General features: G+C 38.5%; 1 protein-coding gene across 1 annotated transcript; it reads right to left on the reverse strand.

Annotated features, from left to right (window-relative positions):
* Nucleotides 1-270: 270 nt before the first annotated feature.
* Nucleotides 271-15,631, reverse strand: LOC117874996 (nephrocan-like). Its single transcript, XM_034765799.1, has 3 exons — nucleotides 15,154-15,631; nucleotides 9,398-10,299; nucleotides 271-2,816 (listed from the first exon to the last, which is right to left on the reverse strand). Exons 1-3 carry the CDS (start codon nucleotides 15,367-15,369, stop codon nucleotides 2,369-2,371), a joined length of 1,566 nt encoding a protein of 521 aa, XP_034621690.1. The 5' UTR covers nucleotides 15,370-15,631; the 3' UTR covers nucleotides 271-2,368.
* Nucleotides 15,632-15,976: the final 345 nt, after the last annotated feature.

Raw genomic sequence — 15,976 nt, forward strand, 5'->3', positions numbered from 1 at the left:
AGTCTATAATATATAACTAAACTATTGTTGTATGTAAAGTAAATAAGGTTTTTAAAATGTTTAAGAAGCTTCATTTAAAATTAAATTAAAATGCAGAGCCCCCCGGACCAGTGGCCAGGACTCGGGCAGTGTGAGTGCCACTGAAAATCAGCTCACCTGCCACCTTCGGCACACGTGCTATAGGTTGCCTACCCCTGTTATAAACAGTGGGTGAGAATTATTGTAACATAAAAATAATTTTCTTATGCAGCAAAAAGTACTTTGGGACCTTTTTTTAATTAATACACAATCCAATATAAGCAGATAAAAGTCACCTAGTAACTACTAAAATTGTTTGCCTAAACATATTGCTGCCATAAACATCTCTCTCTACCAAAAACATTTATTTGTCTGATGTCTTGTTAAAAAAAAGTTGAAAAACCCCAAATTCCTCATGTCACAGTATTTAATCATGTGACCCATATAGCTCTAATTACAAATACTATTGATACTTTCATAGGTGACATAACCAAATAACTCAGGTCTGACACCTGAAAAAACAGACTTTATGAATGTGAGTGATTAATTCAGTAACTGAATGGCACCAGAAAACAGTGGATAATTGAGACTGTTTGTTTTGGAAAGTAATTTGCTGCTATCACTGCTCAGTTATCAGCTGAGATTTATGAACTGGCAGGAAAGCCCTTAGATTGTTATTTGTAATTCACTGGTTTTTAGTGTTTGTGTATTTCTGTTCTGTTTGGTTTTCAAGTACTTTGGGAACTATTCAATAAGATCTGCACTAGTGTATATATCAGAGCTGGTGTTTATATCATAAAGCCCTTTTGTCTCAAATATTCTGGGACGCTCCCACCCATGAAAGGCCTCTCACCTTAATATAATTGAAGTAACAAAATATAATTTCTTCTTGATGCAGGAAAAACATCCATATTAATTCTGATGTTTGTATTTTCTGTTCCCCCCCAAATAACAGACATATTTAAATAGTACACGCCATGTGAGAGAATATAACTTCTTCACCTATGTGTTGAATTTAGCTATTAGAGGCCAAATAGATGTGCAAACTGGTCAAATTTACATATCATAGGACCTAAAGAAAATGTTAAGGTGTAAGATAAAGAGGGTAGAGGGCATCTCATCTTAGAACCTCATCAACATGTAACTTACATCACTTCTGAATTTAGCCTTATGTTATTTAACCCAGCACTTGCAATCTTCCTTATAAAAAAGGCCGATCTTTCTTTAAGAAATTTACACATTAATAACCCTGTGTCATCTTCTGTTAAATTCTTCGATATTTCAGCTCTCTCCTATTACTAAGTTTAAATAATTTGTTGTCACGTGTTCTTATTTTCCATTAGCATACTGGATCTCTTACACTGGGTGACAGGATGTTTTCCTTTGCACCTTTTATTGCTGTACCTCTGCAGACAGGAGTAATACATAACCCTAAATACTTACATACAGCAACTTGTCCTGCATTGTGGTCAAATGGTTGTTTGTCTATTGCACACCAAAGTCTCCCAATAATTTTTTCTCTGTCAAACTTAGCCTAATTTCTGGTAGTGGTAGCTCCTGTTCCCTAAGAAAAGGGTAAGCAGTGATCCTTTAAAGGGACACAGTCAAGTCACATTTGGTCCCAAACTTTTGGTTCATGGATACTAACCAAACTTAGAGCCAGTAAAGAAATGTTATTGAACAATAAACAAGCTCCATTCACCTGTTCTCTTTGTTGTATTTGTTATAAAAATAGACAGGTGGATTACACCTCGAGATATGCCTCAACTAATTCATCTTTAGACTAAGTGGTTTAAATCAATTAAAGGAGACAAATAATTCTTGAAAATTTAATTTCTCAAGGGCAATACTATGTGAACAGTACTGAACAACCACCTATATCAGTCTGAGTACACATAGAAAACCTTCCAACTTCAGGCTCCTTGTTCTGGAAATTATAACACTGCTAGCTTAAATGGGTTTGGTCTCAGATTCCTAGCCGTTGCATCTTGTGAGGTAGGTGTGGATTTTTATTTACAGGACTTCCATGGAACTATTTGCATGCTTGACTGAGCCCCAGGCAGACCTAGTTAATTGCCACCGTTTTGTTTGAATGTGCCAAACTTCTAGCTGCTAGTACTGGTACTCTTATTTTCTACACACATATAATATTAAACAAAAAGCATTTTTTTTAAAAAAGAGGCATCTTACAATTTTCAAAACACCTTACATCCTCACCTGCACCAAATCACTAAGTCTTGTAGTATAAAATAAAAGCTGAAATGTCAATGGTAGCCTAGCAGGCTCTTTGTCTGCAAAGATCATTGCTGAATTAAGAAAGATAGTTCTAAGGCTCATCATAGTTACATGATTAATCTATTTCATAATCATAATAATCATCATCCATGTTTACACCTTCACTGGAGAGGTCATCAGTCTTCATTTTTTTTCTGACCTCTTTGCCTCGTTCAGCTGAAGAGAGGTGGTCTTCACACCGCTGCAGAATCTTTTTGGAAGACATCCAGCTTTCGCCTTGGCTTTCTGCTGGTGCTGCACACTGTCCTCCTCTGACATCTGTCCCTTTGGCCATCAGCGCTCTTCTGGTTCTCAGAAGGTCGCAGGTGCAATTCCAAGGGTTTCCATCTAAATACAGGTACCTGAGACGAGGCAAATTTTCCAGGACTTTGCGATCCAAGGCAGATATCTTGTTGTTCCGTAGATTTAAAACCTGGAGCTGTTTCAAGTCCTTTAGCTCTCGTTCTCCAACATCCTGTATGTCATTTCCTTTTAGATCCAACCTGGCTAGAGTATCTGGAAGTCTGAAAAAAACGAAACAAGATGAATATATTTATCTTACTGATTCTGCTGATGTTGATTATGCAGGGAGGGAAGCTGAAGGTTAGTCAAAACGCAATAGATGATGGGCCATCAGCCTTTGTTGTCCACCATTTAAAAATTAAGTAAATAATGTGATCCACTGCGGAAGAGGTGTGGCCCTGGAACATTCTTATGCATAATTTTGGGCTTTATATGTCTGAACTTTTACTTTGGGGTGATTTGTTAATTTAAGCTGTGGGTCCACCATCTTTTTGCTTTTGAATTGTTTTCCCCAAGTATTATAGTTCTGATGTATACTGAATGCATTTAATTGAAATAAACAGCAATTTTAGTCCTATTCGGAAAAAAAGTATTTTATTCCAACTGGGCTTTCAATAAACTTAGAAGCAGATACATGGTGTCCCATGTCATAGACATGCATAAGGCAAATTTATAGTAGTGCCAAACATAAAATATTTAGAGAAGCCTAAGGACATGCTCCCCTAGCCCTTCTTTGGATGATTTTGGTTGAAAATTTGTGCAATATATTGCATAGATTAGAAAATTGGGGTGGGGAGAAAGGGAGTTAGTATCAGATTCAGAAATTGAGCACACCAGATAGGAAGAATCTGAAATGAAATTGCCCACGTATATGACAATACATTTGATTTTAAAAAAATGACAAGAAAAATAGAAACGCCCCTTACCTGTTTTGTTAAAAAAAACTTGAGTAACTGAACGAAATCTGATGGAGACAAGGTAGGTGAGGTAATATCTTTTATTGGACCAATTTCTCTTAGTGGAAGGAACACACTTTTGAGCTACACAGAGCTCTTTTCAGGTCTGGGGAAGGACACTTTGTTTGCTTTCCCAAACCTGAAGAAGAGCTCTGAGCAGCTTGCAAGCTTGTATCTTCCACCAACAGTAGTGGGTCCAATAAACGATATTACCTCATCTATCTTGTCTCTCTCATATCCTGGGACCAAGGTGGCTACAACAACACTGCAAACAACTATGGATGAAATATGATTTACTTTTCACCATATATGTTTCTTATTTACTTTTGTACTCAGTCACCTTGGATATGAAACTAGACTGGTCAGTTTCATTTCTGTTTTTATACATATCATACATATATGATATGACTAAAGCTCTTATATTTCAAAAGCTGTACTATTCATTTTTTATCTTCTATTTTTATCCGACTCTGTGGGTGAAAACTGTTTAATAAAGAAGCAAGTTAATTTGGCATAGAAAACAATTTTAATTAGATCAATTTGAAGTTAATCCAAAAGACAATTTACTATTCTGGTGCCCAACCTGCTGAGGTGAGGAGTGGCAATATGAGATTTAAAGGAAGTCAGTTACATATCATTTCCTTGGGAATTATAAAGAAGTTTAACCAGAATTATTTATAACTGAGCAGCAACTCTCCACTAACACCAAATGTGATAGTATATTGTACTGCAGTGATCTGATATATCATTGAAAATAACTGAGAAGGTACCATTGGGATATTCAGATGTAGAAATATTTATTTGTTGGAAGCTAAATATTATACCATGGGGCAAAGCTTGCTGTCATCCTGATGCATCTCCCCTTGACATCTGTGAGAATGTTGCATGAATAAGGCTATAAAATGTGGTCTTATGGTGCCAAAAGACCCAGATGATAAACTAATGGATTATTCCTTATGCTTTATACTGGTAAGACTTTGATCTTACCTTTTGCTTGTGTGACCATGATAAAAATATTTGGAAAAAAACATGGTTTATGCTGGTAGTTGATATGTATGGTGCTTTAACATACAATAAAGATAACCTGCAGTGAAATCCTGGTTCCATTGAAGCAATTGAAAGTTTTGCCTTTGACTTCAGTGGGACCAGGATTTCACTCAAGGTCCCTGCCCCAAAGAGATCACAGTGTAAGGCGCTGATCCAGCAAAGATTTAAGCACATGCTTAATTTAAGCATATGAATAGTAACGTTGAAGTCAGGTTGAGGTTTTGTGGCCATATTATTTGATCTTAAGTAGTGTTTATTTTAAAAGAGTAACTATGTTCAAGTATCTAGCTGATCCTACTGCTATCAGAAGATCCACACAGCATCAAAGGGCTGACTGTGACAGCTATGCTGCAGCTGGAGGTGATACCCGGCTAGTTCTAGCCTTCCCACCCCTTCCTGTAACAGCTGAGGGAGTGGGGATCTCCTCATCCAGTGCTGTAGCACCAGCAGCAAGAGCCCTGGAGGTACAGTAGTTGTATATGTTATGGGTGCAATTGCTGCTTAGGGCAGTTTTATTCTTACTAACTTTCCCCTGCCCTCCATCTGCAGGGAGTCTAGGGAGAGTTGGGAGTGTTCCCTTCTCCCTCATGTAGTCCAGGTCAAAGTCATGTTTCCTCCTCACCCATCACAGAGAGCAATGAACTGATAGTATCCCTCCCCACTCTTGAGACTTGGTCAGGCAGGGGACAGAAACCCAGAGGCTGGCTCGATGAAAGTAATGTTGCTGCTCTCAAGTGACCCATTTCAGAAAAGCACTTGGACATGGATCCACAAAGGGATGTAGGCATTGGAACACCTGGTTTTTAGATGCCTAGAAAATCACTAGAACAACATAGCAATCCACAAAAGCCTGAGTGAGACACCTAGGCTCCCTATGCAATACTGGGGAGACATAGGCCCCTAAGAATAGGATCCACCTAAGCTAGCTAATGGGAGATGCTGATGAGAGGGGTGTGTCTGAAGCCCCACCTCTCTCACAGAGATAGGCACCTAAGTCTGATCTGCAGGGAGAGACCTGTCTCTGCTTGCTATTCAGAGCTGGGAACCCATCTGCTGGAGTCAGGTGGCTTAGATGAGATCGAGTTAGGTATCTGCCTCACTCCACGCAAAATAGCGATGGGGAAGTAAGAGAAGCACAGTACGTCCCTTATGATCTTTAGCCCAGTAGTTAGGATACTCACCTGGGATGTGGGAGACCCCCAATTCAAGTCCTGCTTGATAAAGAGGAATTTGAAAAGGATCTGCTACCTCTTGGGTACATGTCTTACCCACTAGACTATGGAGTGAGTCTCACTCTCTGGCCCAATTAATATTTAATTAAAATTGAATAGCTTCAATATGAGAGATGGAGGGAGACCCATATAAGACTATCCATCCCATGGTCAAAGGGTTAGGACACTCACCTGAGAGGTGATTGATCTGTGTTCAAATCCTTTCTCCTCAGACAGCTGTGGGCTGTGAGCCAGGGTGCTCTCACATCCCAAGGAAGTATCCTACCCACTGGGCTAAAGCGGCTGTTTGCTTTCCCTTTCTTCTATTAGGCTATTTTGTGTGGAGTTAGCCCCCTGAGCATACCTACTTGATCAGCCCTGCATGTGAGTTAAGTAGAGGATTGCCTATCTTCTGCTGGTTTGTGGATCTCAGTGTGGTTTAGATGGAAGATTGGCCCATAGATGCTTAGACTGAGGCAGCAGTACACGTGCCCAGTGATAGAAACATAGGCCCTACTGAACTTTTTGAAGCTATCCCTCCCTGGGTTTGAGCATTGGCCTCCTAAACCCAGGCTTGTGAGTTCAATCCTTGAGGGGGCCGCTTAGGAATCTGGGGCAAAATCAGTACTTGGTCCTGCTAGTGAAGGCAGGGGGCTGGACTCAATGACCTTTCAAGGTCCCTTCCAGTTCTAGGAGATAGGATATCTCCATTAATTTTTACTATACAATCTTTGATGCCAAGTGAGTTTGAGTGCCTATGGAGTTACCTGCTCAAGTGCCACCTATCTTATTATGGATTGTAGTGGCACCTAAAAATGGGAGTTACGCACCTAAGTACCTTCATGGATCTGGGCCTTAAGCAATTGCTTAAATTTCATTCAGCACATGCTACAGTGTTGAATTGGGGCTATGGCCATCTCTCTGCATATTCAGACTTCCAGGATGGCAGCTGCTGTCATCATATCACTGTAGTACCATGACAGTCTTATTTTCATTTTTTGTACATACACTCAGGTACCAAGTGATGGATGCACAAAATTAAGCACATAAAATATACTTCTGCTCATCTTCCCCTTCTGTGTTTTTAAAGTGCTCCCTTAGAATTTATGCTCACTTAAAAATAAAAAACCCCAATATATCTTTAAAAAGTTATATTGTTTAAAGGTTAATAGAGATCTCTTTCTTCTCCCTAAATTGTCTCTACTATATGTTGTAAAAATAAAATGGATTAGACAATATTGAATGCAATTACATAACTAGAAAGCAATAAATGTTCCTATTAAGCTAGACTGAAATCAAACAAAGTAACATGCCACTAAATCACAAATTATAAAATTCCTACCAAGTACCTTCCAGAAATCTGAGGCTAAAGGAGATCTGCTGCAAGTGAAGTTTTATTACATTATCCTGTCTCTGACAATGACTAGTACCAGATGCTTCAGAACAATGTGCAAAATCCCTAAAGTGGGCAATTATGGAATATACTGCCCACAAGGCAGTTCCTTCCTAAATTCTTCAATTAGAGGTTGGCTTATGCTTTGAAGCATGGGGTTTATAAAACTTTGGGAGAAGTATGTATGTATATGTGTGTGTGTGTGAGTGAAATTCTATTGTCAATATTGTTATCTATATAAATAGCTAATTCCTTTGTTTGAACAATGCTAAGCTTTTGGAATTTTATCTTGTAGCAATGATAAGTTAAATATGGGTTGGTAAAAACGTGTTTCCTTTTATCAGTTTTGAACTCGCTGCCTTTCAGTGTCATGAAACATTCCACTGCTTTTGCATTATGAGAGGGGGTAAAGATGAGCATCGCTGTACCTTTTCTATGCCATTCTTTTGTATATCTTTAGCATTCCCCTCTTATTCCAGTTGCAGCCAGAGATTAGAAACAAATGTATTCACTGGAGGTCACAATTTTTTTTCGAAACAGCTCTATTGCTTTGCTGAAACTACCTACAAAGATGCCAGTTAGTGCCAATTACGATGGTGGACTCATGGTAAAGACATTTCTCTACTAGGAACAGGAAGAAGAAAAAACTCATTTCAGAGACACCTCCCCCCCCCCAACGGTTATCAGATGGTAATGTTCTCTTTCATTACTAACTGCTAGGTGACTCAAAATAATGACTGGACATTAAAGGCTCCCAATCAAACAATCTAGCCAGAACCAATAGTATGAGTCAGTTCTCTTAAAATTTTAAATAAATTAAATGCTAGCCTTTTTCCATGCACAGAACAACTACTGATGGCAATAGGAATTTTATGCAGACATCAGGGGAAAATAAGTTTCCATAAACTTCACTGCATCTTTTACTGTCTCTTTAACCATGTTCATGTGTACTAGCAGGACTGAATTTTGCTGTAAATAAAAATAAAATCTGTGTGAAGATACCCTGGTGCAAAAAGGGCCAGATTTACAAGGGGACTTAGGTGCCTAAGTCCCATTTTTTAGGCACATAAGTCACATTTTTTAGGCATCACTGTGATCCACAAAATCTCTGCTCAGCTGCCACTTCTCTCTGTAGGCACCTAACTCAGTGCCTATGTTTTCAGAGTCAGAGTTCCCTAATTGCCTAAGTTTCTGCCCCTGGGCACATGCACTGCTGACTCAGGCAGGCACTGGGACACCTAAACCATCTGCAAACCATAGGAAGATAGGCAGAGAAATCCCAATCAGGTGGGCGTGTTCTGAGCATATCTCATTCTACACAAAAGGGCCAGGGTGGAGAAGGAAGCCTCCCTCATAACCTTTAGCCCAGTGGTTATTCACTTTGAATGTGGGAGACCCCTTGTTCAAGGACCCCGCTCTGCTTAAAAAAGAGAAGGGATTTGAACAGGTGTTTCCTACCACTCAGGTAAATGCCCTAACAACTAGACTATAGAGTCATTCTGATACTGTCTTAATAAAAAGTGGAATGGCTTCAACATGAGAGATTAAGAGAGACCTACAGCAGATTATCCCATAGTCCAGTGACTAGGGCACTCACCTGAGAGGTGACAAATTCTTGTTCAACTTCTTTCTCCTCATCAGGCAGAGAGGGGAATTCAACCAGGATCTCCCACATCCAGGGTGAGTACCCTGACTGCTGAACTAAAGGTTATGAGGGATCCACAGATCCCTGCCTAAAATACCTACATAGGACCCAAGCAACTATTAACTTCAATTGATTAAGTTTGCTGTAGAACTTTTAGTTGTTAGGGAGCAGGATTTCCCCACACCCACACCCATCTGTGGAGCAGGCAGGGGGAGAGCTTAAGCGAACATATGGATGTCCCAAAATCAATGAGAAATGCCATGGACTTAAGGGCAGTTAAGGAGAGTCCTAGAGGAGGTTAATGATGAGAGAGACCACCCACTGGGTCAGCCCTAACTCCAACAAAGAAGTTCCAGTAGCTTAGCAGGGGCATGATAGAGCAGCCCCGCATACTTATGGAGACCAAAACCTGAGAAGTGAGTGGAGGGGCAGCAGCAGAGCTGCTGCTCCCCCAACTTCCACAATTGCAGTCTCATTTCTGCCAGGTTAGGCAGCATGCGGAGAGAGAGATGATGACCTTCATTTACCAGCTGTCTTCAGATTCACTTGCCTTAATGGAATAGAAATAAGCAGGTTTTGTTCCAGTGCTAGGTTAGATAGCTGTGCACATGCATGAAGCGCTCCAGCCTCAAATGTGTTGACAGTGTTGTTGTCGAGAAACAAATGCTTGAGGTCTCGTAGATCCTGGAAGCCCTGGGCTGTCACTCTCTGAATGAAGTTATTGCTACAGTCAAGTTTCTGTAGTCTGGTTGATAGTCTGAGTGGCATGGTTTGGAGGTGGTTCCTGGACAGCTCCAGAGTGGTTAAGTTAGGAAGAAGCTGGGCACCATCAACTGATGAGAGCTGATTTTCAGAGAGGAAAAGCTCAGACAGGTTTTCCAGGTGTTTCATGTCTCGAAATCTTATAATTTTGAGTTGGTTTCTCTCTAGTTTTAATGAAAGCAGGGACTTCGGCAGGTTAAGAGGGACCTTGGTCAGAAGGTTGCCAGTTAATCTGAGAAATTGTAAATGTTGGAGTGGTGCAAAGAAGCTACCTGAGAAAGAATGTAGTTTGTTATTCTCCATACTCAGATACTTCAGTTCGGGAAGCTTAAGGGGCCCAGACACAGATTCCATATTATTACCATCCAAAGTCAGACTCTGTAAACTGCAAAGGGAGGAAAGTGTGCTGAAAGAGACTGCCAAAATCAAGTTGTTTTGAATGTCAAGCACCCTTAATTTCTTTAAGCCTTCAAAATCTGACTCATGCAGAACACTAATTGAATTGTCACCAAGTTTTAATACTTCAAGGCTGGATGGGAGGGAAGTGGGTATGCGCCTTAGTTTATTCTTCCAGAGTTCCAGGATCTTCAAAGTGCTCAGAGCTTTGAAGGTGTTATCTTCTACCGATTCTGTTCCACTGCAAGACAGGATAAGCTCTTCCAGACAAGATATTCTACTGAAATCAGAGATCTTAGAGAAAAAAGAAAAAAAACAGAACAAATTAATGTGATAATATACCATCCAGCTTATGGATACCTTTTACTTTTCTATATGATCTGACTATTGCTAATGTTTATTCCTACAATATGATTAATGATGAACCGCAGAGAAAACAACAGACCATAAATACAGATATTATTGCAGCCATATACATTTCAACTGCAGTTTGTCTGCAGTTCTGGAATTCTACTTTTATTATTTAGATCCTGTTTGTGGCTGGCTCTGCAGATGCACATGTTTGGGGCAATGGAAGATAAATAGCATTCCTTGCACTCCTGCATAGGGTAGCCCAGTGCATGTTCATGACTAGCATCTGTATAAGCACAAGTCACTGTAATGGGTGGGGTTAAGGTGGACCCGTGTCCGTCTCCCCCATTTGCTGGCCAGCAGGGCTCCCTGGTGCAGATAGAAGTGCATACTCCATCCTTTCCTAGAGCAGTGATGCTGTCTGGAAGCCAGAGGAGGAGATAGGATAAGTCTCATCACACACCTCCCTACCATGGGCTTTGGCTGTGAACCACAATCTAGCTCTCAGTGTTTCAATTTTATAAAACTTACATTTTGAGATGGACCCAAAGCAAAACCCCAGATCCAAGCTCTCTGAACTTTAGGGCAGTTTAGATTTGAAAATGAATGTTCGAGCTCAGGCTTATCTCTACTTCCACTGAATTTTCATAAGTCAGAAATAAACAGATGTTTATCAGTGGTAAATGAAGCTTAGCTGTGGCTGTGAATTTCACAAGTAGGATAATGCTGATTGTTTTATTATTTTTCTTCTTTAGTGGAGATCTCTCATTTACAATGCTCTTTTTGTATGCTGAATTAATGAGACTTAAATTACTGTGGTGGTTCCCCTTAACATACAGATAAGAGAAGCAATTGAAAAAAATAATCCAGGTATTCTCAGAGAACACTGATTTACTTAAGCAATGGTGCTGAGTAGCTTTAAAAGCTTGAGTAACACTACAATGCAACGTAAGGTGTTTGATTTTTAAGAATGAATTTAGTGGGATTAACCAAAAAACCATTCAGACTAAGAACTACTTCCTGCCCTAGTGTACAAGGGGGAAGTATGAGGATAGTTGTCTTTCACCTCGCTCCACCCATTCACACAGCAGAGATCTCGCTATAGTACTCAAGAGCACTAGGGAGAGATGTCTGGCTAATGCTACACATGCACACCACTTTTTCAAATGACTCACTAGCTAGAGACACACTTTGCTCCTACTCAGAGGAACAGCAAAACATGCTCCACAGCACATTCCTCTAGGCCTTCCCAGTCAAATCCTGCCTTGGCCAATAGGAATTGTTTGCAGAGGATGTACTGGGTAGCATCTGTGCTCTCTCTTCTTTGAGCCCGCCAGGACAGGATACAGCCATATATAGCTTCATTGTGCATCTTAAAGTAAAGCAGTTATCAGAAAAATGGCTGTAACCATTTACCATTTTACTGAATATATCTAATCCCTGTGTGTCCTTGAGTCATATTGGTTTACTTTACCTCCAAAATCCAAGTTTTACTTCTATTAACAACACAGAGTGACACTTTATACAGCTATGGAAGGGTGAGCCAGATTTTATATTGCCTCTGCATTCTCATCAAAATTGTCAACTAGCTTCTAACTGTTTAGGATTGAGCTTCCAACTGATTCTTTTGCAAAGCCATTCCTTGACTTTACAAATTTCATATGGAGTCATTGAAAAAGTATAAATATGAAACCTTTCCCATCAACCCCATTTTAATTCAGTATGTTACCACCACAAAATAGCCTGTTCCCTTAATCAAAAGGAGTACCATTGAAATAAATGGCATTACTCAGATGAGTAAGGACTACTTGTATGTTGTAAGGATTTATGGAGGCCCTTCGTACTGAGAACAAACTAAATCTGAACTTTCATAAATTTCATATCTGATCCAAGTGAACTTTTCCTGCTTTTGCTAAGTTGATTCCTTTAGATCGCTAAGAAGCTTAATTTTCATCTTATTAAGTGAGAGAGTTAAGTAAATAAGTACTTTTTATTTCTTTTCAGTGCACAGACATTCATTCTCTGATGAAGGATATTATGGTTCTTAATATGGATTATTATAATTTTCTTTTGCATCCATTTAGTATGCTTTGGTAGTATCATTCCCTGTTGTTCTATTCCTGACACTTACACATGTATCCTTTTTTGCAGTCACCAAACAAATTAAAGTCAATAAGCCAAGGCATATTTGAAATAATATCAGCTCCCTCTGGTACATGGTGCTTCTTATTGTTTAGCTAGGCTGTCTTTAATTTGAAGTGACACTGTCAACAAGTTTGAGGTCAAAAATTTAGATCTTGTGAAAACAAGGGTTTACAAAGCTTTAGATGAATAAAAACATTTTCATTATTACTTTTTTGTCAGTGGAAGCAAATTCTTCTTAAACAATTCCAGGCAGTAATGGCCGAGAACAACATTATGCTAGTAGATGCAAACCGTAAATTAATCTAATTAGAAATGGTCTAATAATTAAAATGAAAGCAACCAGTCTAGAGTCACTAGTTGTTCAAGCTGAGCAAAATGCAGAAGGTGAACAAACAGCATAAACAATTATATGTACATTCAATTTTAAAAAAAATTCTTTCAGTTTCAATAAAGTGAGGAAGATATGGAATCAAAAAATAAGTTAGCTTTCTTTTAAAGCTGCCATAGAAAAAAAGCATTTATTTTAAATGTGGAAATTCAGATCCATATCCTGTAAAATTCAGATGCATATCCTGTAAACACTTACATATGCAACTTTACATATGTAAATTTAAGCACATGGGCATAAGTGCTTAGAGAATCAGGGCCTATGTTTTATTTTAAACAAAGTTTGTCACATGGAAAGAAAAGTGAAATATATGTGTAGTAGCTCAGAGTAATCCTAATTAAAGAGCCCGGATAATTACAGCCTGATAGAATAAAGATGTTTATACCATATTAATTGCAAACTTAATAGTAAATGTAAGGCATTCTGATTGTTCAGCTCAGGGAATTTATAAAATGACAAAGTGCCTTATCAGATGGTTTCAGGTATAATTTGCTTGTATTTATTTCATTACACTGCAACATATGTGGGTGTCTTACATGTTCACAGCAAACATTTAAATGTCTCATAAAAAATACCTGTGTTCTTAAAAGGCATAGTCTAAGTCTGCTTTGCTACTATTAAGTGAATACTAGTTGGCAGAAATGGGCAATTAAACTGATAAAGAGCAATCAATTTTTTGTACTTGTCTTGAAATGTAAATACTATTTTTCTTTCACATTATTTTGTTATATTTCTTAATAAAGAGCAAACAGACATGTTTGCAAAAGGAATTTATTAACTGGGCTATATCACTACACCAAAAGTATATAGGTGAGCTTTGACTCTTCTAGATATTGGATCTATGACAAGGGAATTTGGGGGATTAATAATGGCTGGGAAACAGCAAAAGTGAACTGTATGATATGGGCTAAACTGCAATATTACTCTCAAAATAGAGATTATTTAACAGTCTGAGCAACAGGAATCCCAGACATTGCTCCAAAGCAATTATTAGCCCAGTTTATTGAATCCTGAGAATAAAAGCAAAATATGAACCTCAATAAAAATGTATCTCTTCTAAACAGACAATTTCTTAGGAATCAGAGGGGTAGCCGTGTTAGTCTGAATCTGTAAAAAGCAACAGAGGGTCCTGTGGCATCTTTGAGACTAACAGAAGTATTGGGAGCATAAGCTTTCGTGGGTAAGAACCTCACTTCTTCAGATGCATCTTTGACTTGCATCTGAAGAAGTGAGGTTCTTACCCACGAAAGCTTATGCTCCCAATACTTCTGTTAGTCTCAAAGATGCCACAGGACCCTCTATTAATTTCTTAGGAAGTTATTCATACACAATGGGCACATACAGCATGTATAACGCAGATGGTTTTATTTCCCTATTGTCTATCCATGTAAATTGGATTTATTATAGCAATATTTTTGCAGTGGGACTAAAGAGAAGCTACTCCAGAACGTGCCACAATAAAGCAACATGTGGTACTGACTTTTGTACAGAACTACTGGAAATCAGTGATGCCTAGTGAATCTCAGAATGAGCTGAGTCATACTCTTTTAACCTCTTACTACTTATGACCACCACAATAATAAATAGGTAGCAACTTCATTTATAAATTGCTCTTGTTAGTAAGATCATTTAGGGCCCAATTTTGCTTTTATTGACATTAAATGCAAAAGTCTGATTGACTTCAGAAGTGCAGGATCAGATCCTGAGTAGTCAAACCCTCACCATGCAGTTTTTAATAGTAGATGTACTACTCACAGGAAAGTACTGCAGTTACATTCATCACAGAAACTTCTCTTATTTTATTAAGCTTCCTGACTTAGCTAAAGAAGGAATTAATAGCATTTAAGAGAATCCCATCACTTCTAAGTGAAGATATAAGGTAGCTCTTGAAGTCAATGGGAGTTTGACTGTTTAAAAACTGATCAAGATTTGGCTCTCTTTTATTGATTATAAAATGTATATATGTAAGATCAACATCATTAATCACTAGTTTATTAATCACATAAACAAATCAGCCAAGCAGTACTAACAGGGGGTCAGATACCATGGTTATGGAAACAACAACAACATAATAATAATTAATAATTAGTAATAGTAAAGAATAGGAAAAACAAATACAGACCTGGCACAATTGTACCTAACCATTAGTAGCTAGAATAAATCTCTCACTGGGTTTGACTTTGAAGTCACCACCATGCAGAAACATAATGGATCATTTGATTTAAATTGAAAATGGAAGTTATTTAAACTGGGATTTATCCTACCTGGAGGTGTTTGATTTTGCTGTGGCTGATGTGAAGCCGCCTGGCGGTAGCAGGAATCTCTCTAGGTACCTGTAGGACCTTGTAGCATTGCACTGACTGTATAGAGTCGCAATTGCATCTTCTGGGGCAGGTGGTACTTAGACCATTGTAAAGAGGAAACAAAATGAGTAAAACATAAGACAAATGCATCTTCCAAAACAGGAACTCCGAAACCATCCCTGTTAATAGCAACACAGTATGAATTTAGGCACCAGAAGTCCTTTTATACCATGAAATCTGATAAAAGGATATTATGACTGTGTGCTTTGTCTATGGGAGAAGGCAGCAAAAACAATACCTTAATTTGCCTGGGTTAAAGTGTTAGCAAGCATTACAAAGAGTGAGAGGCTTAAACAATGATAAGGGGCCTTTATATTTGTAGGCCTGTGAAATTAGTGTTATTTATTGCCTGACGTCTAATCTGCAAACATCCATATTATCTGCAGTTTCCTAGTTTTGTTAAATGTGACACCATGGAATTAGTGGAAAAAAGATAAAGAGCTGTTTTATAGTGGGCTATAAAACCTCTGTATCTTCTGTGACCCTGTATTTAAAACATTAAAAAAAAACCACTCCACCCAAAACAGAAACTGAAGCCTTTTTTTCCTTCCTTCACATTACTTACATGAAAACAAGCAACTTTTTTTTTTCAATACCAAATTAACTTTCTGAACTTTTTGATGCAGTTCAGTGATGCTGGATGGTACAAGTTTTTAAAGTTTGATGAAAATATATATATTTAATTACATTTTGGTTTGCGTTAACTATAATGTGGAGAAAGTTG

Source organism: Trachemys scripta, chromosome 3, assembly GCF_013100865.1.
Source record: "Trachemys scripta elegans isolate TJP31775 chromosome 3, CAS_Tse_1.0, whole genome shotgun sequence".
Classification (NCBI taxonomy): domain Eukaryota; kingdom Metazoa; phylum Chordata; order Testudines; family Emydidae; genus Trachemys; species Trachemys scripta.

Excerpts from the sequence above, each read along its gene's own strand:
- LOC117874996 (XM_034765799.1), bottom strand. The coding sequence starts at position 15,369 with ATGGTTTCGGAGTTCCTGTTTTGGAAGATGCATTTGTCTTATGTTTTA. Across the intron at positions 10,300-15,153 it reads GCAAAATCAAACACCTCCAG|ATCTCTGATTTCAGTAGAAT; the intron begins GTAGGATAAATC and ends TTTTTCTCTAAG. Across the intron at positions 2,817-9,397 it reads CTTATTTCTATTCCATTAAG|ACTTCCAGATACTCTAGCCA; the intron begins GCAAGTGAATCT and ends CGTTTTTTTCAG.